The sequence below is a fragment of the Rana temporaria genome, chromosome 2 (assembly GCF_905171775.1).
Source record: "Rana temporaria chromosome 2, aRanTem1.1, whole genome shotgun sequence".
In the NCBI taxonomy this organism is placed as follows: domain Eukaryota; kingdom Metazoa; phylum Chordata; class Amphibia; order Anura; family Ranidae; genus Rana; species Rana temporaria.
In genome coordinates this window covers 16,701,297-16,727,256 of record NC_053490.1, presented here as the reverse complement: position 1 = coordinate 16,727,256, position 25,960 = coordinate 16,701,297, and the positions used below count along the sequence as shown (strand labels likewise).

Here is a 25,960-nt window from a genome sequence, read left to right as displayed (position 1 = left end):
AATTTCAGTGGTCCCTGTTCGAATTGGTGCGACTCGTGTCGCAGCGACTCCAAATTTTTTTTTTGCAGTACTTTGTTATAACTTTGGTGCGACTTGTTCTTGCATGGTTCTCACAGATTGCATGACTTTGCATAAAAAACGTTGCACTGTAAATTTACAGTGCGCTGGGGGTCACAATAGTGGAAATCTAGCATTAATGCCCTGCCATTGACATCACCATACAGTAAAATTATGGGTACAGGCCATAGGCGTGTGCCTGGGCACACCCTAATCACCCTGTGTGGTGCACATTGTACCGAAAAATACTACATTAAACTGGCACTAACGCACAGAAAAATACAGCATTAAACGGCACATAACACACCAAAATATACTACTTTAAACGTTCACTAATGCACAGAAATATGCTGCATTAAACGTGCAGTAACACACTGGAATATACCCCCAATATTTCACCAAAGCTCCCTAATGGGGCTCCTAAAAAAAAAAAAAAAAATACTGACATTGTCCTTTGCCCTACTGACACCGTCCACCATCAGTATACTGTATATACACATGAAAGTATGTTTGAGCTTTGGGGTGCACACCCTAATGCAACAGGCTGCGCACACCTATGGTACAGGCATTATTATTATAAGAAACCCGGACGCATGTGTTTTGATTTGTAACGCAAGCATTAAAGTGGGTGTACACCCAAACACCTGCAAGACTAAGGCATAATGAGCTAGTATGCAAAGCCGTGTAGGTTTAGGAGAGATTCCTAGCACTTACAGGTAAGCCTTAATCTAGGCTTACCTGTAGGTAAAAGTGGTCTGTTAGGGTTTACAACCACTTTATGTAGCGAAATTTGAAACCTTTTTTTTTTTTTTTTATAATTTTTTTTTATTATTTATTTATTTTGGAATAGGACATGCACTGTTTTTGGCACCACAACATGTTTGCCTTAGTGTGTCATTCAATAACGTATGGGACGTGTATTATGGCAGTGCATCATGGAGGAAAAGTGTGTTTTGGTCCTTAAAGTGGAGTTCCACCCATAAATATAACATTACATCAGTAGTTTTAAAAAAAAAATGTCATTAGTCCTTTACGAAAACCTTTTTTTTTTTAGATGCCTTCAAAGTGTTGTTGCTAGGCAGAATAGTTAATCTTCCCACTTCCTGCACCTAAGTGCTTAATGCTTCCTAACCTACACCGCACAGACTCCTGGGAATGTAGTGGGTGTAACTTTCCAGGAGTCTGTGCATTCCCCAGTCTCAAAGAATCATGTGACTTGGACAGCACAGGTGCTGAAACCTGATCTGACACTGCTTGTGCAGCACTGAGCATGTGCGAGATTTGCAAGGCTGAAATCCAGGAAGTCATACAGTCTGGCTTCATGATGCCCACACTTAAGATGGCCCCAGTCAATTTCTATTTTATAAAGTGTCTAAATGCTGTAACAACCTAACAAAACGGACCTTAGTTTACAGACTAACTTTACTAGAATACATTAAGCTTGTGTATTACAGGGGTATTTATATTTAAAAAATGAAATTGTGGCCGGAACTCCGCTTTAAGGAACACTTGCCGCCTGCTATTTTTCTGCAAGCCCATACAGTGTTGTAGCATGAATGGGGCACATAGGAAACATTTGTTCTCTTATGTAATCTGCGTTCTGTGCATAAAATCGCCTATGGTGTGAATGAGCCCCTTTTGTAAGCCCTCACCATGAACCTCTCATTTTTCTTTCTTTTGGTCTGCTATACAAACCATTGAAAATGCTTTTTATATTTGATTAATTAGTACAGAAAATATATGTTGATCCTGCCAGAAAGCCAACAAGCTCTCTGGTAAACATAATCGAGTACATTGTCCTACGGTGACAACCCTGCTCCTCATAGGTGCAGTCCAGCCAGGGCCGATCCTAGGCAGGGTGCACATGGTGCTTTGCACCCAGGTGCCTGCAGAGGAGGAGGTGCCGAAGTGGCAGAGTTCTCCCCTCCCTCCTTCTCTCCTTGTTTGTGTCCATCCAGAACTACTATTCTGAGCATAGGTGTGAGTCCGTCCAGAACTGATGTGTCTCTGACCATCTCCTGTACTATGTCTGCAGTCTCTGACCATCTCCTGTATCGTGTCTGCAGTCTCTGACCATCTCCTGTACTATGTCTGCAGTCTCTGACCATCTCCTGTATCGTGTCTGCAGTCTCTGACCATCTCCTGTATCGTGTCTGCAGTCTCTGACCATCTCCTGTATCGTGTCTGCAGTCTCTGACCATCTCCTGTATCGTGTCTGCAGTCTCTGACCATCTCCTGTACTATGTCTGCAGTCTCTGACCATCTCCTGTACTATGTCTGCAGTCTCTGACCATCTCCTGTATCGTGTCTGCAGTATATATAGGGGAGTTGTAACTTATCACATAAGTATATGTTAATGATAAATGCCTGTGCAGAAGGTGGCAGGGAGGGTCAGATTGACCACTGTGATTGGCTGTCACAGTGATCATCTGATTAAGAGCCGGTCCTGCCAGCCAACGACCTTTGTCTCTGACAGCTTGGCCTCTGTGCTGGGAGCGTGCAGTGATCGCGCTCTCTGCACATAAACATTGGCTTCCCATTGAGGCCTGTGTGTGGGCATTAAATGCCATCCTTTTGCTCCTACACGTATGTAGTAACCACTTGACCTCTGAAAGATTTACACACTCCCCCCCCCCCCCCCCCAATTTAAGATAAGATCAGGTCATGTTTTGCTACACCGCACTGCGTTAACTGACAATTGTGCGGTCGTGCGACGCTGTACCCAAATGAAACTTATTTCCTTTTTCCCCCACAAATGGCTTTCTTTTTGTGGTATTTGATCACCTCCTGTGGTTTTAAATGTTTGCGCAACCATTTTGGGGGGAACAATTTATTTTTTATTTTTTTTACGTTCTGCTATAAAACAAATCCACTAAAAAAATATGTAAGCGATCAAATTGTGTCATTAGATTTAGTCCAATATGTATTTTGCTCCATATTTTTGGTTAAAAAACAACAAAAAAAATGTATATATTGATTTGGTTTTACGCAAAAGCTATAGCGACTACATACTATGGGATGTTTTTATTTGTTATTTGTACTAGCAATGGTGGCGATCAGTGACTTATAGCGGGACTGCAATATTGCAGCAGAAATCTGACACTAAATTGCACTTTTTTTGGGAACCAGTGGCACTAAGACAGTGATCAGAGCTAAAAAAAATATGCACAGTCACTGTACTAATGACACTGGCTGGGAAGGGGTTAAACATTAGGGGTGATCAAAGGGGTTAACTGTGCCAGTGTTTTTGTTTTACTAAATTGTGTGGGGGAGGTGCTTTTACTAGAAGTAGGTTTGGATTCATCTTCCTGCATTGCAGGAACACACGATCCCTGCCTTCCCTACTGATGGAACATCGATCTGCCTTGTGTCTGTAGCATCCTGGTGTTTAAGGCAGGGTTGCTCCAAAATTTTCCTGCCAGGTATAGCTACCTTGGCCCATTGTTGGGGATCAATTGATTTCACTCTGTAATTGGTGCACTTCTCTCTTTTGCCGCTAGGTGGCCGAGTACCTGGTGGCAAGGCCATCTACCAGTGCCCATCGCTGCCGGCTATTAGTGCCCATCGTCGGTGCCACCTCATTGGTGTCTTATCAGTGAAGAAGAAAATGTACTTGTTTACAAAATGTTATAACCGAAACAAAACGTTTTAATATTATTTTTTTTTTTTTTGAATTTTCGGTCTCTTTTGCTAAATAAAAAAAAAAAAAAAACAGAGGTGATCAAATACCACACAAAAAAAAATTGTGGGAACAACATGATAAAAATTCTGTTTGGGAACAGTGTAGCACGACCACACAATTGACATTTAAACATTGCTGAAGGCTGAAAATTGGCTTGGGCAGGAAGGGGGTGTAAGTGCCTGGTAACCTGGTGTTGAAGTAGGTAAGACACAGGGGTCAAGTCCTGGGGAAAAAGTGTGGGAACCCACCCAAGATCCACTCCCCCACCAAAAAAAAAAATGAGCCGCATGTTTTTTTTTTTTTTTTAAATAAGCAAGTTTTCTAAATCCCGAGAACTCGCGGCAGACCTCCGGAATGTCTCCTGGGAACAATGACAAAAGCTCCCAGGAGACATTGCGTTATCGAGGAAGTGACGGAATACCCGCACACTACCCGATGAATCCATATACAGGAAGCGGGCAGTAACATAAAGGATTACTAAGGTTCGCCTGCCCCTGACAGTGACTCGATCTGGGCATACCCGCTTAGTGAAGGATTGGCTCGGCTGCTCTAGTCCTGCAAAGGGAACTGAGTTCCTGCTGTGAAAAAAGTGCAGGAACTCCGTTCCCACGCGTTCCCGCAGGACGTGAGCCCTGGGTTAAGAGCACAAAGTGTCCCTTTAATTCGCTGCTTCTGTCCTCTATCAGCATGAATCATTTCTGACAAGCCTTACTGACACCAAAAGAAAGATGGTGAAATCAAGGCTCCCAACTGTCCGTGATTTTGAGGGACTGTCCCTCTTCCCCCTCATTTGTCCCTCATTTTGGTCTGAACTATATAGTTGTATATAAAATGCACTTTTTATCTTTCAAAAAGTTTCCCAGTGCTGAACTTTTCACCCAATTTTCTAAATTGCTGAATTTGTAAATTTTAAAAGCCAATCGTAGTGGTAAAAAAAAGCACTTTAATAAACTTTTGTTTTTTTGGTCAATTCTCCTTTTAAGAGGGTGTGGCAGGAGGCGTGTCCTATGCCTACATACGTTTGCTAGCAGGTGTCCCTCATTCACATCTCAAAATGTTGGGAGGTATGCAAAATTGCCTTGCTGCACTGAAAAATTCTGGGCTTGTTCTTCTAACAACAAAAACTGTCTTATCTGTATATAGCTGTTAAAGTGGAGTTCCACCCATAAATATAACATTACATCAGTAGTTTTAAAAAAAATGTCATTAGTCCTTTAAGAATTTTTTTTTTTTTTTAGATGCCTTCAAAGTGTTGTTGCTAGGCAGAATAGTTAATCTTCCCACTTCCTGCACCTAGGTGCTTAATGCTTCCTAACCTACACCGCACAGACTCCTGGGAATGCAGTGGGTGTAACTTTCCAGGAGTCTGTGCACTCCCCATACTCGGAGAATAATGTGACTTGGACAGTACAGGTGCTGAATCCTGATCTGAAACCTATTACACTGCTTGTGCAGCACTGAGCATGTGCGAGATCTGCAAGGCTGAAATCCAGGAAGTCATACAGTCTGGCTTCATGATGCCCACACTTAAGATGGCCCCAGTCAATTTCTATTTTATAAAGTGTCTAAATGCTGTAACAACCTAACAAAACGGACCTTAGTTTACAGACTAACTTTACTAGAATACATTAAGCTTGTGTATTACAGGGGTATTTATATTTAAAAAGTGAAATTGTGGCCGGAACTCCGCTTTAAGTGGGTAATAGCTGGAGCTTGGAGGAGACCCTCTGTTCTGTTTGCTATGGTGAAGAACACATTAACTGACCTCTTTAATAATGAGAAAATGTCAAGTATTCTTAATGATTCCCACTCCTAATGTCTCCAAGTATGGTCACCTTGGTGGTCCTATGCTCTATATTATATAATATAATATAATAATTTTTTTTTTTTTTCCTCTGAGATTGTGCTCTAGGGTGACCCTAAAGCCTCATACACACGACCAGTTTTCCCGGCAGAAAAACTGCCAGGAGAGCATTTGGCTGGGAATCCCGGCTGTGTGTATGCTGCCTAGCAATTTTCCCGACAGGAAAACTGCCCGGGGAAAAATGGAGAACCTGCTCTCTATTTTCCTGTCGGGATTCCAAGCAGAGTGTTTCCTGCCGAGAAAACCAGTCGTCTGTATGCTTACCTGTCCGAGGTAAACCCGCGCATGCTCGATAAGACTTTGACGCATGCGCGGTAGCATACAAGGTTAGTGTGGGGTGTAGCAAGATGTGACGAGCGCCGGCTCGTCGTAGTCGATGACGTCGCCGCATTCATGCCATTCAAAGGAACGGCGGTTCTTTTGAGTGGCCGTCTGTATGCACGGCTTCGCAAGGCAAGCTTTCCAGGGATCCCATCAGGAAAACCAACGTTTTTTTTCCCTGACGGGATTCCCGGCCGTGTGTACAGGGCATAAGTCTTTAATTTTGGAGCCTCTTTCTTTTTTTATATATATTTTTTTTATTTTTATTCTTTTTGTACCTCTCTACAGATGGCTCACCCCAGTGGTGTCCAATAGACCAGTACATGCGTTACCCTCTGCTGTAAAGCAGCAAATCTGCAACCTGGGCCCCTGTTCGCAGGGCCGCCATCAGAGGGGGTACAGGCAGTACACCTGTAAGGGGTCCGGAGGCCCACAGGGCCCCAGATGGCAACTCCCCTTTTTTTATTTATTTTTTATAAAAAAAATTATATATATATATTTTATTTTTTATTAAAGGGACAATTTTTTTTTTTTTTTAGAGGTGCGGAGGTCCCCAGGGCCCCGGATGACAACCCCCCTTTTTTTTTTTTATATAGGGGTATGGGGGCCCGGAGATCCCCAGGGCCCCGGATGGCAACCCATAAAATGTTTTTTTTTTTTTTTTTTTATATATATGTTTTTTTTTCATGTATGTATGTATGTATGTATGTATGTATGTATGTATGTATGTATGTATGTATGTATGTATGTATGTATGTATGTATGTATGTATGTATGTATGTATGTATGTATGTATGTATGTATGTATGTATTATATATATACACACATATATATATATAGCCCAGAGGTTTATTTTTTTGTATTATTAAAGGGCCCAGAGGTCCCGGATGGCAACCCCCCTTTTTTGTAATTTCTTTTTATAATAAAATAATTTGTATGTGTGTATGTATATGTATATATATATATATATATATATATATATATATATATATATATATATATATATATATATATATATATATATAATTTTTTTTTTTTTTCTTTATTTCTTCTTTTTTTTGTAAAGGGGGCCCCCCTTCTCAATTTCAGACACCCCCCCCCTTCTCTGCTCCAGGGGGCCCATGCCTGAAGCTGTGTAAGGGGCCCCATAATTCCTGATGGCTGCCCTGCCTGTTCGATGGCCCTTAATGACCTTTATGGACCTTTGGTGTGAATGGAGCCTAAATTATGAACTGATGCTGATGCTGGGTTGAGATGTCCTGTGACCTTCACTAAATCCACATGTATCAGGGGTGATCATGAGTTCAGGGTACATTCTTTCCTACAGGGACATACAATTGGTTTGTTTTCTGACTTGTAATTCCTCTTCTTCCTCCTCAGGTTGATCTTTGGTTACCATGAAAATGCCCTGATTGACCCTGTTTTTATAGAAATTGCCTCCAAGTTACCCTTCTCTTGTTTGCCCTGGGGCAGATGGATGAGACGGCTCCTGTAAACATGGTGACCTCCAGGAATGCTCCTTCCCCTCCAATACCTCCATGCCCACCTCCACTTCCACCTGTTGGACTTCCCACACAGCCACCGCCTCCTACGTCATCCGCCGAAGATTCCAATCCCCCTCCACCACCACCTCCGGTAAGATTTATGTTACCCCCACCTCCCCCTCCGCCCGTGCGAGGCTCCTTAATTCCTGTGTCCATCAACAATACGTCGGTTTCCTCCAATACCCCTTCTGCCCCACTACGTTTTGGAGACCAACGCAGACCCAAACTGCGCAACTTCAACTGGGACGCTCTGCCTGTGGAGCGAGTGATGGGAGGGCGCAACCTCTGGACCTGTGGCCCTCAGGGGACAAGCCTACAGATAGATGTCACACACATGGAGGAGTTGTTCGGGCAGAAGGAGGAGCCGCACAAACTGAGGGGGCAACGAAGCTTCAAAGCACGACCGGTCCAAGGGGAAACCGAACCAGAGGTGAGATGTGGTGAAATGTTAAAAGTTCATAATTGTAGAATTATTTGCTGATCAAAATTCTTAAATTTCTTTTGATTTGAAGTTGACCGTACCTCTTTGAAATCCCATGTGAGATTTAGAGGGTGACTCCAGTGGCAACCTATGAAGCTCTGAACTCCATGCCCAAGAGGGTTAAGGCAGTGCAGGAAAATAATGGTAGCCACACAAAATATTGTCACCTTGGGCCCAATTTGGAAATTTTCACTTGGGGTTGTACTCACTTGGGTTGCCACCGGTTTAGACCTTAATAATGGCTGTGTGTTGAATTGTTTTGAGGGGACAGCAAATTTACACTGTTATGCAAGCTGTACACTCACTACTTGGAGCGGTGAGAGGAGCGGCATGTATACCGCTCCTTCTCATTTAAAACAATGGGAAACCGCGGCAATACCGCTCGCAATGCGCCTCTGCAGAGGCGCATTGCGGGCGGTATTAACCCTTTATCGGCCGCTAGCGGGGGTTATTACCGCACCGCTAGCGGCCGAATTCCGCGGCAAATCCGACGGTATAGCGCCGCTATTTTTAGCAGCTCTCGCCCCAGTGTAAAAAGGGGCCTAAGGGTGAATGAGAACTGTGTGCCTGGTTGGGCAGGGTGACGGACTACAATACTTTCTTGCAAAGATCAACTTATGATCAAATATGACCAATATTGATGGTGGCTTTGTCCATTCTAATTGGTTTCTTTTGCAGATGACATTACTGGATTCCAAGAGAAATATGAACCTGGGGATTTTCTTGAAACAGTTCAAGAGGTGAGTTTTGCCTTTTTTACAGCTTGTGTTAAGCCTTTTGGGCCTTTGATTTACCTTTTTTTTTTTTTTTTTTTTTTTTTTTTTTTTTTTTCGAAGCATTTTAACTTTTTTTTTTTTCTCTATTGTAGGCCAATACATGTGATGGTAGAAGATATTAGGCGAGGAGTAGGATCAAACTTTGGAGCTGAGAAACTGGGGGAGCTGCAGAGACTTCTTCCAGAGAAAGATGAGGTAATCCTTTTGCCTGTTCTATGTGTAGAGGGTGGCTGGGCTATCTGTATATAAGGCTATAAGCCATTTCCTTTATCCCACTTAGATGAAGAGGCTGCGGGCCTTTAAAGGAGACCGAAGTCGCTTGTCTGATCCTGAACTGTTCATGGTGATGCTGGTAGAGATTCCCAGGTGAGACATTTATTAACTTCAACTGCAGCAGCTTGTCAACCCCCTTCAAATCTAATAAGGAAAAGGATCGGGGATCACCAAAAGACATTTTAAGTGGAATCTCCAATTTTAATGCCACTGACTTGGGTGGAAGATGGTGCAACCATAAAATATCCAATCTAGGTTGACCACATTTCCAAACTACCATTCAGGGACACCCTCCCTTCCCAAAAATCAGCTTGTGCTGTAACGAATCACAGCACAGTGATTGGACACAAGAGGCGGGATTTATGATTTCTCCAATAACAAGCAGGGGGCGGGGATTGTGCTCCTCCAGGCGTTCCCGGCCAGGACAAGTACTGTCGGTGAGTAAAGTAGTGGTGTGGTGGCCTTTTTTGGGGCCATTAGTGTCGGCTGTTTCATTCCGGGACACTGTATTGTCCTGGAATGAAGGTGCCCGGGACAGCCCTGCAAAATGCGGGGCAATCCGGGACACGTGGTCACCCTAATCCAATCTACTAAAACAAAACGTACTTTGTGTTTCAGACAGGATGAATACTTTCCCTGTATTGCTTCGGCTGCTTGATCCTAGCATCGGGGCAGGATTGTATCTTGGGAACTAGGGGACACTCCTAGCTATCTGTAAGACTTCGTCTCAAGGGGGAGCTTAATTAGCAAGGACTCATAATGCTTATTGGGTAGTCATAAGGAACCAGACTGAAAACGACATTTTAGTCAGATGGCTCGATGCACCAAGGCACTTGGTTAAGGGCTTGCTTCGGTTTGAAAAACCACAAGTCACAGCGTGGCCTACGAACTTCAGGCCATGCCTGAGGCTACTACCCCAGTAAATGACCTACTGTATATCATTCCAATCGACTCCTCTCTGGGGTAATGTTGGAGATGAGGCTCCAACTAGGGTGACCACGTGTCCAGATTGCCCGGGACAGTCTCGCATTTTGCAGGTTTGTCCTGGGTACCTTCATTCCAGGACAATACAGTTTTCCCCGGAATGAAAATGACACAGCTACCCCCTTGGGCCAATCTGATGCCCCCAAAAAAGGCCGCCACATAACTGCTTTACTCACTGACAGTACTTGCCCTTGCCGGGAATGCCTGGAGGAGCACAATTCCCGCCCCCCCCTGCTTGTGATTGGAGAAATCATAAATCCCGTCACTTGTGTCCAATCACTGTGCTGTGATTCATTACAGCACAAGCTGATTTTTAGGAAGGGGGGGGGGGTGTCCCTGAATGGTAGTTTGGAAATGTGGTCACCCTAGCTCCAACGTTTCTTGGGCACTGGATGGTATTCCATATCAAAACCAGTGTTGACAACCTACCAGATTGAAATTTACTGGCGCAGCAAAGTTTTTACTGGCATTTCACAAAAGTTACTAAATTACAGGTTTACAGTTGTATTCAAAATTATTCAACCCCCACTGAAATTGATTGTTTTGGCCAGTTTGACATTGATTTTGATCATCCTGTCATCCTGCTTACAATTAAATCAAAGAGGCACGTGTAGGTCAGACAAATATAACATAACATTTATAATGAAATAACCACAAATGTCTTTCCTGTGCTCACATCATTATCAGTTTTATTCAACCCCCAATTAACATTTAATCTTAGTACTTAGTACAACATCCTTTTACAGTTAGAACAGCTTTTAAACTTGAAGCATAGCTTGACACAAGTGTCTTGCAGCGATCTACGGGTATCTTCGCCCATTCGTTATGGGCAAAAGCCTCCAGTTCAGTCACATTCTTAGGCTTGCGCACTGCAACTGCTTTCTTTAATTCCCACCAGAGGTTGTCAATCGGATTTAAGTCTGGTGACTGCGATGGCCACTCCAAAATGTTCCAGCCTTTAATCTGCAACCTTGCTCTAGTGGACTTGGAGGTATGCTTGGGATCATTGTCCTGTTGAAAGGTCCAACGTCTCCCAAGCCTCGGACTTCATCACATTGTTATCCACTATCTCCTGGTACTGAAGAGAATTCATGGTACCTTGCACACGCTGAAGCTTCCCTGTACCTGCAGAAGCAAAACAGCCCCAAAGCGTGATTGACCCCCCGCCATGCTTCACAGTAGGCAAGGTGTTCTTTTCATCATAGGCCTTGTTCTTCCTCCTCCAAACATAGCGTTGATCCATGGGCCCAAACACTTCTAATTTTGTTTCATCAGTCCACAGAACACAATCCCAAAACTTCTGTGGTTTGTCCACATGATTTTTGCATACTGCAGTCGACTTCTTATTCTTTGGAGACAGCAAGGGGGTGCGCCTGGGAGTTCTGGCATGGAGGCCTTCATTACGCAGTGTGCGCCGTATTGTCTGAGCAGAAACTTCAGTTGACACATCTGACAAATCTTTTGTCAGTTCCTCAGCAGTCACAAGGGGACTTTTCTCCACTCTACGCTTCAGGTATCGGTCGAAGTCAGCATCTTCTTTCTGCCATGACCAGGTAGCGTTTCAACAGTGCCCTTTGGCTTGAATTTGCGAGTGATGCTTCCTATGGTGTCTTCTTATAGCCATTGCCCTTCCTGTGAAGAGTAATCACCTCTTCTCTTGTCTTCCCGGACCATTCTCTTGACTTCACCATGTTTGTAACCACACCAGTAAATGTCTAGAAGGAGCTGAGTATCACAGTCATTTTAAAGATGCCTGATTGGTGCTTAATAGGCTTTATTGCTGCTCCCTGACATCCACAGGTGTTTTCAATACCTGATTGAAAACACTTCAATGAACCTCTGTTCTTCAGAGTGGTAGTCTTTAAGGGGTTGAATAATTGTGTAAATGAAGAATTCACAAAATAAACATTTACTACTGTATTACAAAACCAATTGATGTCATTTTAGTTGCATATGGTTCTTTAAGAAGTCCTTGTAGGATTTCATTCTGAATACAATTACAAATGTACACTAAATTCCCTAAAACCCTTTACAGCATTGGGGGGTTGAATCATTTTGAACACAACTGTAGGTGCAAATTTCAGTATTTAGGATACAAACAAGTACGCTAGGCAAATAGCAATGTGATTTAAGGTAGATATTAAGGTAAAAAAAAAATCATTTTTGTGTTTGATTATAATAAGGGCAAATTATTTGGTCACATCACCCCCTGCCTCCATCCCCCTCTGCCACCAACACCCCCTGCCTTCACCCCCCTCTGTGGTGCCACAATCTCCCCCAGGCCCCCTGCCTCCATCCCCCTCTGCGGTGCCACCAACAACCCCTGTCTCCACCCCACACACTCTGCGGTGCCTCCAATCTCCCCCTGCCTCCAGTGCCACTTCAGCCACTATCACCCCCTGCCTCCAATCTCCATGCACAGTTCCAACCCGAACCGATCTCGGCTATTTTTACTGGCACATTCCTGCAACCACGGACATTTACGAATGGGGGGGGGGGGGGGGGGAAAGTGCCCGTTTTTACGAAACTGTCCGTAAAAATACAGACGTTGGCAACACTGATCAAAACCCCCACGTGCCTTAAACTGTGACCAGTTCATGTTGTCATTTTATTTATTTTTGCTTCTTTTACAATCTTTATTGGCTTTCCTAACTCACCTATCACTCTGCTATATTGGTGTAGGCCACACTACAGATTGCCTCTTTTTTGAAAAGTTCAGCTGGCACACCCAAGACAGGATTATTCTCTTTCCTTGACACCTTTTCCTAGATTTTGTAGGCCTATCCTCTCGCATTGAGAGACTACTCTTTCAAACACATTTTGGTGTGTGCCTATAATCCTATTGGTTCCTGTCTTGGAATGGATGGCACATGAGACCTTCAGATATAAATTGCATGGCCAAATGCTTGTGGACATCTGACCATCTCGCCTACATGAGCTTGTTGAACTTCCCGTTGTGAAACTATGGACATTCATTTTTAAAGTCAATTGTGGAAAATTGTTGCCACGAGGTTACAAGTGCACAACTGTCTAAAATGTCTGTGTTTAGGATTAATGGTACCCTCCTGTGGAAATGCCTGAATGCAAGCCATTGCATATACTGTATGGTCCCAACCCCAATGTTCACATTTTTTGGTTTAGCTTTATTATTCAAGCCTTAAGCTGGATAAATGTAACAAGACCCTTGCTCGCTCGGTTACGCTTCCCCAACACTCCTCTGCTATTATTGGATCAGATTTCAGATTGCAACGTCTGATGGTTCGGTCATCCAAGGCTCCGGGATCCGAACTACAGCTATGTGCCGTTCGGAATCCATTAGAACAAACTCCAGGCAGGCTGTATGCAAGTTCAAACAGGAAGACCTTTTATTGGAAGCCACACAACACACTTTTATACAGAATTTGGAACATCCCGCCCCCAACAACCGCTTTCCTATTGGTCATTTGTAAAGTACATGTAGTTCTCCTTCAGGTCCTCTTAGCCATGCAAATGAGGACTTGAAAATGAGTCAGCAGGGATTGGTCCGATAGCTTGAATAGAAGGACTGCTATGTGTAATGAGACGGAAGCCCCAGGGGGGAAATCAATGTACACAATAGCCAGACACAGAACAATGGAGCCGTCTGGAGCCTTAAGACAGAGCAGAAGACCCCCCCCCCCCCACTGTGTAACAGATTTCAAGGAGGAACACTTCCGCATTCCAAGGTCCATGACACCCACTATACAATATTTCGTAATTTTTTTTTATTTTTTTTCCTTCAGATTTACCAAAACCAGATAATATGATATAATAATTTTTAAGAGTTTCAATTTGTATGCAACCACAACAGTTGTATTTGTGTGTGTGTGTGTGTGTGTGTGTGTGTGTATAGGGTCTTGGTCTGTTCAATTTTAAACCTATTATCAACTTCAGCGCTGATCTCCTCTAAATTCAATGCATGTGACCCGTTATAAAATTGAGGACAGAAGTGATGGCAACTCTATCGTCATGCTTTGTGTTCCTTCTATTGCAGCTATTTACAGCGGCTGCAGGTCATGATACTGAAGGAGGAATATTTCCCACAGCTCAACTCGTTGAAACATTCAGTAGAAATTCAGACTGTAGCAGCGACAGGTGAGTGTATGGTGTTCCTGATCTTTAGTAAAAGAGGTGACCTTTTTTAGTATGGAGTAAAAAAAACTCCAGCCTCAACATTGCAGTCCCTCCTACACACATTCCAGTGGGCTCATGTCATTTCAATGACTAATACGGCGTACACGCGACCGTTTTTTTTTTTTTTTTTTTCTTTCATGTCATGGGGGGGAAAAAAACGAAGTTTTTCTCGACGTGATTCCTCTCAAGCCTGCCTTGCATACACACGATCGTAATAAAAAATGCTCGAGCAATATAAAGGGGAAGTTCCATTCGAATGGCGCCACCCGTTGGGCTGATTATGCAAATTTCCCTTCTCATAACTTCTGAGCATGTGTGTTTTTTTTTTTTTTTTTTTTTTTTTTTTTTTTTCCCCGTTGTTCAAGCCTACACACACGACCATTTTTCACGACAAGAAAAAATAGAGCAGTTTCTAAATTTTTAATGCCCATTTTTATCGTCGAGGAAAAATGGTCTGGAGCCTACACACAACCGTTTTTTAATGACCAATTTAAAAAATGAAATTTTTCTCGTCGTCAAAGATGGTCGTGTGTACGCGGCATTAGTTGTCATATCGCATTTATCTTTACCCTATTCCCAGCTTCATCTAATTGTCTTGTGTTTTTTTTTTTTTTTAGAGCTTCTGAAGTGTGAGGAGCTTCACACCATCATCCACTTGGTGCTGAAAGCCGGGAACTACATGAACGCTGTGAGTTGTTAAAGCGGAACTTCATTCTCTCAATAGTGACTATTTTTTTTTTAAATCCTTCTGCTGCTAGCATTAGTGAATGGATAGAAAAGTATATAGTATTTGCTTTTACGTTTTTACATTCCTTCAGTTACTTTCTGGTTTCCATGCCTGGGCAAATTGTCATACATCCCAGGAGTCTTCAGTAAGGGAGGTGGGGCTTTCAGCTAAGCATGTCCCTCTACTTCAATACCTGAGCTAAGGGCAACTGGATTCCATGAAGTAAATGTTACATGAATCATGTGCCCTCACTCAAGATGAGATGAATGTGATGAGAAAAGCTAGGGGGTGTTTTTCAAAGTGATTTCCCAGCAAAATAAAGCATTGAGACATAGATGGATATGGGGGGGGGGTTGCTTTGAATAATAAAAATTAATTCGCATTTTGAGTTTGTGGTGCTCCAGATGAAGACTAGCCCCACTTTAACCCCCCTGGCGGTATTCCCGAGTCTGACTCAGGGTTACATTTTCGTGCTGTGATCGGTAACCCCAAGTCAGACTCGGGCTCGCCTCGCTGAATCCACAGGCATGGTTTACTTACCTTGTTCCTGGATCCAGCAATGCCACCGTGCTGTGTGAGCGAGTGGGTGCTCGCTCGACTCGCACAGTGCCTCTGTGCCGCCGATCTCCGTTCCCTGCGACGTTACGACGCACGGGAGCAGAGAACGGCGCCAAACTCAAAAAGGTAAACAAACACATTACATACAGTATACTGTAGTCTTATAGATTACAGTACTGTATGTAAAAAATACACACCCCCCTTGTCCCTAGTGGTCTGCCCAGTGCCCTACATGTTCTTTTATATAATAAAAACGGTTCTTTCTGCCTGCAAACTGTAGATTGTGCATAGCAATCCAAAATGTCCCTTTATGTCAAAAATGGTTTTAGAGCAGCTAGAAAACGGCGATAATAAATTATAATCACTTGCAGAATTGTGCGATAGCGATTTGTGGGGAAATTCGTCATAAAAAAATAAAAGTAATTGCAGCGACAATTCTGCAACTGAGCAAATTTCAGTGCTTTTGCATTATTGAATACTTTTTATTAGAATTATATTGTTATTTATAATTATTTATTATATTATAATTTTGTTTTTAAAAATTCATACCGGGATGCCTACTAGACTCTTGTTTGGTCAGATTTAAGTGAGTTATTCCTAAAAATTATAGCCCTACAGTATAAAACACCAAATTTCCTTGCAAATAATGGTACCGCTCTCAGCACCTAAAATCTGAAATAATCCTACCGCTAGGGAGGTTAATATCTACTTGTCTCCGACACTGGAAGGCAAATGCTTGGGGGGGGGGGGGTGAGGAGCATAGACACTGGCCAGGTTACTGATGAGAAGAGCAGCCACCAGGCAGGGTCAGGGGAGGAAAGAAGCAGTTCCTTAGGGAGGTTTGGGTGGGGAGCCAAGGATGGAATTTACTGGGGATGGAGAAGCGGTGGGGTGGGGGGCAGCCACTGGGTTGGTAGGAAAGCAGATGCAAACAAAGGATCAATGAAGGGATGAGAATTAGTCGCTGAGATTCACTGGAGTAGAAAGCACTGGTGTGAGGAAGGCAACCATCAGGGAGGGCCAATAGAGGGAGGTGAGCAGTCACTGGCTGGCGAACAATTACTAGAGAGAGGAGTGATGGTTACGAGGGGCAGCTTCTGGGTGGGGCGGGTCAAGGGCATTTTAACAGAACAGTTAATGGAGGAAAGAGGGCAGTCAATGGTGGGGGGGTTGAGGTCGTATAGAGGGAAGTCGCTGAGGGAGGGGATGGTGAAAGGGCTACCTCTGGGGGGGGGGGGTTTGTGGGTTTGTTTACTTTAAAGCGGAGTTCCAACCACAATTAGCAAATGTATGTCCTTTCATCCTGCGATTTAGAATAGATAGAGATTTAGAATAGATAGATAGAGATTTAGAATAGATAGATAGAGATTTAGAATAGATAGAGATTTAGAATAGATAGAGATTTAGAATAGATAGAGATTTAGAATAGATAGAGATTTAGAATAGATAGAGATTTAGAATAGATAGATAGAGATTTAGAATAGATAGATAGAGATTTAGAATAGATAGATAGAGATTTAGAATAGATAGATAGAGATTTAGAATAGATAGATAGAGATTTAGAATAGATAGATAGAGATTTAGAATAGATAGATAGAGATTTAGAATAGATAGATAGAGATTTAGAATAGATAGATAGAGATTTAGAATAGATAGAGATCTATCTATATCTATATCTAAATCTAAATCTCTATCTTTGACAGGCAGCAGACCTGTGAAGGTGGCACAATGTTCTCTTTGAGTTGAAGAATAGAGGTGTCATCTCCTTGTCTGCTAATGGACAATAAAGGAGGAGCAGGTCACTCATGAGACTCCACTCTGCTCTCTCCTCTAGTCAGTAAATTTTCTAAGTACCGTATACAGTAGGTGGGTCTGCAGGATGCTGTTAAGTGCCCAACGCACTAATTCCTTCAGTATGGCTTCATGATTTCTTTTGCCCCCTTCAGTGACGTTGCCTGGTTCTTCTGCACCCTTCTCTATTTCTTCCACCCTGCCTTATTGATAATGTTGGTTTGTCTACAGGGTGGTTACGCTGGGAGTGCCATGGGTTTTCGGATGGGATCTCTTCTGAAACTGGCGGACACTAAAGCAAATAAACCTGGAATGAACCTTATGCACTTTGTAGTCCAGGTAAGAAGAGAGACTTTGCTGCCCAATCTACAGGATGGCAAGCAAGAAGTGGCTAGTAGTCCCACTGACAGAAAATTACTGGGTGGCGCCATGATATACGTCTACTCTAGCAGATTGCTCAGCGGAGTCCTGCTTGGACCCTCAGAAAAGGGTGGCAGAATGGTGGGGGAGGCTATTAGTGGTGCCTGCTTTGGCAATGAAATGGGGGGAGTGTGGGAGAGGCCACCTCTGCCAGTAGACTGGCTGGAAAAGCTTTGATTTTTTTACTTATTTTTGTTCCCCTCAGGAAGCTGAGAAGAATAATCGGGCACTTATGAGTTTTCCGGAGAAACTGACTCACATAAGCCAGGCATCTCGGTAAGTAGCTCCATAACCAATTTTATCTAATATATTCCTTTTCTTGACTGTGCAGATGGCCACATTCACCGCCATCAGATTTTAGGTTTAATTCTTCTTCATAGGCCGAACTTTAATAATAAAAAAAAAGTTGTGTATTTTCTAAACCCCAAATTAAATTTTTTATGAATTCTAAGGACCAAAAGTTTGAAACTCTAATGCCGCGTACACACGATAATTTTTCGGCATGAATTAAAACAACATTTTTAAAAACGTCATTTAAAATGACCGTGTGTGGGCTACTCATCATTTTTCGGCTTCTGAAAAACCACAAAAAAAAATTCGAACATTTTTAACGTCGTTTTAAAAAAAATGATCTTTTTCGGGTTGTAAAAAAAATGATCGTGTGTGGGCTAAAACAACGTTTTAAACCCGCACATGCTCAGAAGCAAGTTATGAGACGGGAGCGCTCGTTCTGGTAAAACTAGCATTTGTAATGGAGTAAGCACATTCATCACGATGTAACAGACAGAAAAGCGCGAATCGTCTTTTACTAACACGGAATCGGCTAAAAGCAGCCCAAAGGCGAATAGAACTTCCCCTTTAGAGTGCCGTCGTACGTCACCGCGCTTTGTTCATCATTTTTGAAAAACGATGGTGTGGGCAACGTCGTTTAATGATTAAGTTGGAAAAACTTAGTTTTTTTGGACATGCTGAAAAATTTAATTTTTTTTTTAATTTTCATGCCGAAAAACGACCGTCCTTTGAACAGCTTGGCTGTAATGTTTTTGCCATTGTACTGTCCATAAAAGTAGGGTGAGGTACATTACAATTTCTACCTTTTTTTGGATACAAGAGGACCTGGCCAAGAATATTCTTTACTTTTTATCTCCAGGCTGTCCTGTGTGTTTTTTTTTTTTTTTTTTTTATTGCCATTTTAATTTTATGTTTTTTTTTTTTTTTTTTTGTGTCTGACTTGGTAATGCTCAGCCATTCCGTCTGGGAAGGTTCTCATTTGTCCAAGTCTTGGTATAACTAGCAGTAGATGGTCACATTCAACTGGACTTGTTCTTTTGTAGCTTTTGTCTTTTTTTTAGTTCTCAGCCTCTAACTGTCCCCCCCCCCTTTTTTTTTTTATTATAAAAAATTATATATAAATATTGAATATAATTTTTTTTTTTTTCTTCTAGCATTACATCCCTGGAAGTGGAGAGTGACCTGGAGACTCTCACTCAGCGGCTTCAAAGTACTAGGGACGCCCTCCGGGACCAGCCAGATCTGAAGCATGAGATGGCTCCCTTCTTGCAGGTGAGCAGCGACCCAGCGTAGCGCACTAAAATAGGCTTGTAAATACAGATTTCTATATGGACTCATGTTCTTTACACCAATATGAGGTGATGCTCATAGATGGATATTTCTATCTGACAATAACTCTGTTCCCTCTGGCAGGTAGCAGAGGTGGAGCTGTGCGAGGTTCTGTGCTCTCTAGAGAGCCTGCGGGACACCAGGTGCGCTGTGATGGATTACTTCTGTGAAGATGAATCTACGTGCCGACTGGAAGACCTCTGCCTCATCTTCACTACTTTCTGTGCCAAGTTCTTGGCTGCTGCTCACGTAAGTGAAGCTTTTGTTAATAATCTATAGCTATATGTATTCTGTCTGGATATAAAGAAAATATTTTCTTTTTCTTTCTCTTTTTCTCCTTTCTTTTTCTTTCTTTCTTTCTTTTTCTTTCTTTTTCTTTCTTTCTTTCTTTCTTTCTTTCTTTCTCTTTCATTTTTTTTTCTTTTTCTTTCTTTTTTTTCTTTTTTTTCTTTTTTTTTTTTTTCTCTTTCTTTTTTTTTTTTCTTTTTCTTTCTTTTTTCTTTTTTTCCTTTTTGACTAGCTATACATAAAACAATTTCTCTAAATATGGAGGGGATCAGTGATTACTTCATATAGAAAAAAAATAGTCCTAAACTAGAAAAAACAAATTCCCCTTGGAATTGGATTGTATTAAAGGCACTTAAACTCGTATAACAATCGTAGAAAAATAATTTATAACACCTGATTAAAAATGGTAACGTGGAATGTACTCAGCAATAAGCAACCTGAGAATGCATCAACTGTAACATGACTGACAATACAGAAGAGATATCCTTCACCCGACGTGTTTCAGAGTCTTCTCTCCTTCCTCAGGGGTAGAAAAGATATTGATTCGCGTCACTTCAGTCGTGTATGAACACACATTCCATGACGAATACAACCAAAAAACACTGCCCCAAAGAATGCCCCTTCATCTCCACCAAGTGTCAGGCAGGTTATAGTGTAGATTTTGAGTAACATCAAAAATGTTTTACAAGTATGTAGCGCCAGGTTACTTCCTAGTACCGGTGCTTGTCAAAATTTAAGGGATAATCAGAGTGTAAGTGACTTTGATTTCAATTCTAGAAAGGGTCTCTGTTTCAGCTTGGCTGTACTGTGGGCTCATTCTGTTGTTGCTGGGGTGTTATCCCACCCCGGGGCGACAGGTGGCACCAGTGGAGTCGAGGCTTGGGTCCCTCTTACCAGCAGCCAATCAGGAGGGAGTGTTCTCTCGCGGGGCATGCTGGGAGATGGTACTTCTGGAACAGACGCCATTGAGGCGGGGGTCTTCTTCCGGTGTGGCACCCACCTTCAGGGTGACCACATCACGGCCCCCAGCGAAATGGCCTACCAGGCTGGGGTGCGCGTGCCACGCGGTGCTCCTGGTTCCGGGACCATGTTGGTTCGGAACGTTTAGGCTGTGGCAGGGCCCCAGTGATCGACTGGGTCCACAATCCTGAGAAGATCCCAAGCGTTGTTCCTTTGAGAGGAAGCTGTTCGGTGGGGAATCCGCCTGAGGAGAGCCAAGAGAGGCTGGCAATCCATCGGGGATCAAGGTAACCGGACACTGAAAGGCTGGACGTTCGTCACCTGTCAGTCGGTACCTAACTGCAAACTACCTGAAGGAGATCCAGGCACAAAGTCTATTGAGAAGAATTGTCTCTGTGATCTAAATTCTAGGGAGGGTCTGTGGCAGAGACTTCCTTTCCTTAATGTTCCGAGTGATACTCTGGCTGCCAGGTCAGTGAGAGGCCTGTCCGGGTACACTAAACCCACTCTGGCGAGAGTGGCGACGAAAACAAAGTTGTTGGAAGCAGGACTGTTTCCGTATCGTTATGCCTGAATCTGCTGTTTCCTCTCCTACTGCATCTTTACTCTTCACCAAAAGTTTTACTGTTTTTACCGTGTTGGGTAAATAAAAGCACAAGAAAGACACCTGCTGTGTGGACATTCCATTACTACGGCTCTCATCAGCTACGCTAGACGGCGGAGCCACAGAGGTAACATGCCACTCAAAATTAATCAGCAGCTCTTTCGGGGGTCAGTGCTACAAGTATATCAAGGGAGCATCAAAGAGGCTCCCCTAAAGATGGGGAAATCCAGACCCACTGAGGCCTGTAGATAGGATCCGTAGTGAAGCCTGGTGGAAAATGGACCTGTGCTTGAAGGATGGTAATAACAGGGGTACACCATATCAAAAATATCTCTAGGAACGCAGCATACCTACATGAGACCAGGACCTAATGAAGACCCTATTTTTGATCTGGTGTACCCCTGTAATACCATCTATCTGATCAAAAATAGTGTCCTCATTTGGTCCTGGTATGGTTCAGGAGAGGGGACGGGGTGGCGCTCGCCCGTCCATCCCCCTCCCTTTCCTGACTTGCCGGGCTGCATGCTCAGATAAGGGTCTGGTATGGAATTTGGGGGGGACCCCATGCCCAAACCTCATCCCATTGGCTGGTGTTTGATACCTGCTCAGTCCTGCCCACCCCGACATCACCACTGAATTTTGACAGCTCTTCCCTCTCTGTGCATGCAGTTGCATTACATGATGATGTCATCAGAGTTGATCTTACAAGCAGCAGGATCTGCTCAGTGTGAAACGGTCTCACAGATAGGCAGTTGCTTGGAAGCAACATTTCACATTAACCCATCGGGCAGATCTCAGGAGACAGCCGTCACAAATGCTACACAAACACTGCATGGGTGATTGGGGTGTGCCCAGACACACTCAGCGGTTAGGGACGTGCATGTATGTGCCTGCTGCTAACCCACTGTCACTGGCTACAGCGGGATTTTGTCAGCAGGTCCTGGCCAATGATTTATGGCCGAGACCTACTGATCAGCTGTAGCCAATCGCAGCATAAAGTCCCCTTTGTTAACAAACACAGGGCTTATACACAGATCAGCAATCTGGCCATTTCCGCTCCCTGCAAAGCAGGGGGAAAAAATGCCAGATCTATTCGTAAAAGCGGCACGCAGTTGACTCCTTCGTTGCCCATTTTAACCCAGCCAGTGCCATTAATATTTTGTACACTGTACATTATTTTAGCTGATTACTGTGTTAATGTCACTATGCAAGCCGCTTAGGGCCCCGCATAGCTGTGGAGGGCCCCACCTGGTGAGAAGTCATTTTCGGGCCCCTCACCCAGCTTCTCAACTTGCTGGCTGCATGGGAGAAGAGGTAAGAAGTCGCCCCCCCCCCTCCTGCTTCCTCACTCTCACTTTAATGTAAGATGTAATTTTCGACAGCAGAACGTCACATGTCACTGTCGGCAGCGCCCCCCGCTTTTCAACTTTAATGTGACATGTCATTTTGCTTAGGGCCCCAAGGAGGTCAGGATCGGCACTGGTCACTATTGATGTCGGTGTCAGTTAAGCCAGCCATAGATGGTTAGAATCTTCTCCCGGTTTAGCAGAGACTGGCTAAGATTCAACCCATCTATGGGGAGGGTGATTGTACCCAAGTGATTGACCTGGGTACAACCAGCCTGACCGTGGGGTGTGTTTTTTTTTTTTTTTTTCGATTTATTGTTTCAGGGCGGGGTCTGGGGAGGAGCCAGAGGTGGAGTTGAGGGTTGGGCTGAAGGGGAGGGGGCCCCATCAGAGGCTGTGGGGGGCCATGATTTCTATCAGCGGCCCTTTGTGTGTGTGTATGTAAAAGTCATTTAGTGAGCTACAGTTTCTTCTCATTCTCACAAACTGGATTGTGGCAGATAGTCGGAGGCATAACTGTCAAGATCAGTATTTACCACAAAAACTTTTTTTTTTTTTTTATTATCTCTTGCCATAAGGGTCAAATCCAGAAAATTGATCTCATGTTGACTAAAAGTGTGGGTCAGCTTAATAATTGGATGATTATTATAAAAAATTCCATAAAATGATGGAGAGAGGTAAGATCCCCACTCCAAATGGTACATCATCAATATACCTTTTGTAAAAGGATAGAGCAGGCCACGGTTTACTATAAATCGTATCATGTTCCCACCTCGCCGTTTGGGCTTTCTTTTCTTTTCTTTTCTTTTCTTTTCTTTCTTTCTTTCATGCTTGGATACAACCATAGGTGTGCACAGCCTATTGCATTAGGGTGTGCACCCCAAAGCTCCAACACATATGCATTTGACATATTTACCGGCCTCTTCCCCACTCTCCATCCTGAAACAATAGGAGAAAGGGGGAGTAAGGGAGCACATAGGGGACCCGGGCAACAGAAGGAAGAGGAACAGGTAAAGGAGGGGTGGCATATATTAGTACAGGTCCCCTATATTTTCCTCCTGTGTCAGCTGAATGTTGACAAAAGGGAGGAGAAGGATACTTTCAGCTGCTGCAGGAGGAAAATACAGATATGGTTCCACTAAATTCCACCCCCCGCCGCCTCTCCTGTCCAGGTTCTGAGGACCGGCAAGGAAGGATTGCGGTTTACCATTGACAGGTTGCCAACCCCAGAATTAGGGTGTGCCCAGGCACACCTGACGCACGCCTATGGATACAACACTCTGTGAACAGCCAGCTTCTTTAGCAATGACCTTTTGTGACGTACCCTCCATGTGGAGGGTGTCAATGGCTGTCTTCTGGACAAGTGTCAAGTCCAGTCTTCCCCCATGATTATGTAACCCACTGAACCAGACAGACCATTTTAAGGGTTCAGGAAACCTTTTTACAGGTGTTTTGAGTCAACTAGCTGATTAAAGTGTGACACCATGAGTTTACAATATTCAACTTTTTTACAATATTTAAGTTTTCTGAGATATTGAATTTTAGGTTCTCATTGGCTGTAAGCCATAATTGTCAAAATTAAAAGTGTGTGTGTGTTGAATCTATATGAGTTTCACTTTTTTGAATTGGTGAAATTAACTTTTTGATAATTGTTTAATATCTTTAGAGATGCACCTGTATTTCCCCCCCCCCCCCCCTTTTTTTTTGGTTTTCCCTTCGATTTGGAGAAAAGATATTTACTAAAATGATCCCGTATATCTTCTGTTTTGTGCAGGACAACAAGGAAAGGGAGAAGGCAGAACACCGCAAGGAACGCCTGGAGAAACGACGTTCTATTGCCAGCTGTTCATTACAAGACAAAGACCTTCAGGATGTAGAGTTGGAGTTTTTACTTCTTCGACTTCCCCGCAGAAGACGTCCTAGTAGAGGTCCACGCCCTCTCCCTCGTAGCCAATCCACTGAGGTTCTTAATTCCTCCCCAATCAAATCTCCAGCTTCCACCGCAGCCAAAGTTTCAGAGCCAATCGGAGAAGAGGATTCTCCTGTGCCTGAGAAGCCACAACAAGGGCTAAGGAGGCCACGGGAGGACAGCACAGGGAGTGATGGACAACAGGATACTCCTGGGAAAATGAACAGGAGGCACACGTTGGCATGCCTTCCATACAGGGGTGAATTGGATATACATTCTGTGTTTGTTACCTCTCCCAGTGGACGTTCCCAGGAGTTCTCGCGCCACGATGCAGAGTCGGACAACCTTTCTGTTTCTACTCCAAGTACCCCAACCACCAGCACTTCCTTCAGCCAAATCCTAAAGTCTTCAAATACTGACACTCCTGTGCGGAAGGACTTTTCTCCTACATCAGGCTCCCCAAATTCATTGCGCTTGGGAGGACTATTTCAAAGAAGAGGAAGTTTGAAAAATTCAGAATCTCTAATATTGCAAGGAGTGGACCTCTCCCCGCGAGGGGGCAGTGAAGCCTCTGCCCTCGCCACCTTTTTTAGACGGGTTGACAGTGCTCTGCGCTCCCCTAAATGAAGACAAACTCTATTCAGAAGGTTTTAAAGTTTAGCTGGAAATGTGTGCATCTGGGTTGATGATTTCTGATAGTCTTTCCAGAGGTTATCTCCTGGATTGTAAACCCTCCAAATGTTGGATGTGGCAGTCGTACTGGCCCTCAGCAGAGAAGGCTGGTGGAGATGGTCTCCACAGAGGGAGGGGCACACAATGTAGTTGGGTTTTTTTTTTTTTTCTTTTTTTAATCTTGTAAATTTCATAATGGTGCATATCTAATATACAAGGAGCTAGGCATTTGACACTTGCCAGTAGAGAAGACCTGGACCCAGATAGTGTCAGAGTGGGGTTGTAAGGAAGGGTGGGTTAGAGGACTGATAGCACTTTGTATGGAGTCTGGGATGTGACTGGAAAAGATATGCACAAGCAGCATTTTATCTATTGTGATAGAAATTCTTTAATGGGCCAAGCCAGATTGTTCTGCTTTAATCTTACTGTTCCCATCATGCACTTAACTAACGTCAAAATGTTTTTTTAATGTGCAGACAGGATGGCTTGTTAATGGATTTAATAAAGGGGATTTACACTGGAGTGATCGTGCAATTACTGTATACTGCAGATAATGGTAGAACCTCATGACCTTTGCCTTCTGGTGCATTAAAGAAGAGCTCCAGTGCGCTGGCAGGACGGGAAAAAAAGTCCTGTTAGCTGCATATTTTGGAGCGGTGTGTGCAGGGCTGGTGCAAGGATTTTTGACACCCTAGACCAGTGGTTCTCAACCTTCTAGTGCCGTGACCCCTTGATAAAATTTCCCAAGTTGTGGGGACCCCTAGCAGTAAAATTATTTTTGTAGCATGGGTTGTCGGGCACCCAAGGCAAGACCAGTAATTTGCACCCCTAACCCACAGATACTTAGCGCTCCGAGTCCCTTCCACTCGTACGGTATTAAAACCCCTTATGGTACTTACTGTGTCTGGAGCAGTGACACCTATGCCAAAA

At 43.5% G+C, this 25,960-nt stretch overlaps 1 protein-coding gene across 4 annotated transcripts in view; it reads left to right on the top strand.

Annotated features, from left to right (window-relative positions):
• The window catches only part of LOC120928856 (FH2 domain-containing protein 1-like), an 82,213-nt gene extending 56,661 nt beyond the window's left edge, over positions 1-25,552 (top strand). For all 4 annotated transcript variants that reach the window (XM_040339903.1, XM_040339902.1, XM_040339904.1 and 1 more), the window contains exons 2-12: positions 7,306-7,899; positions 8,629-8,690; positions 8,819-8,921; positions 9,007-9,092; positions 13,996-14,096; positions 14,753-14,823; positions 17,443-17,550; positions 17,837-17,907; positions 19,077-19,194; positions 19,336-19,500; positions 24,224-25,552. In XM_040339903.1, coding sequence (XP_040195837.1) covers positions 7,399-7,899; positions 8,629-8,690; positions 8,819-8,921; positions 9,007-9,092; positions 13,996-14,096; positions 14,753-14,823; positions 17,443-17,550; positions 17,837-17,907; positions 19,077-19,194; positions 19,336-19,500; positions 24,224-24,985 — 2,148 coding nt within the window. In that variant the 5' untranslated portion in view covers positions 7,306-7,398 and the 3' untranslated portion in view covers positions 24,986-25,552. The remainder of the gene's footprint in view (positions 1-7,305; positions 7,900-8,628; positions 8,691-8,818; positions 8,922-9,006; positions 9,093-13,995; positions 14,097-14,752; positions 14,824-17,442; positions 17,551-17,836; positions 17,908-19,076; positions 19,195-19,335; positions 19,501-24,223) is intronic.
• Positions 25,553-25,960: the final 408 nt, after the last annotated feature.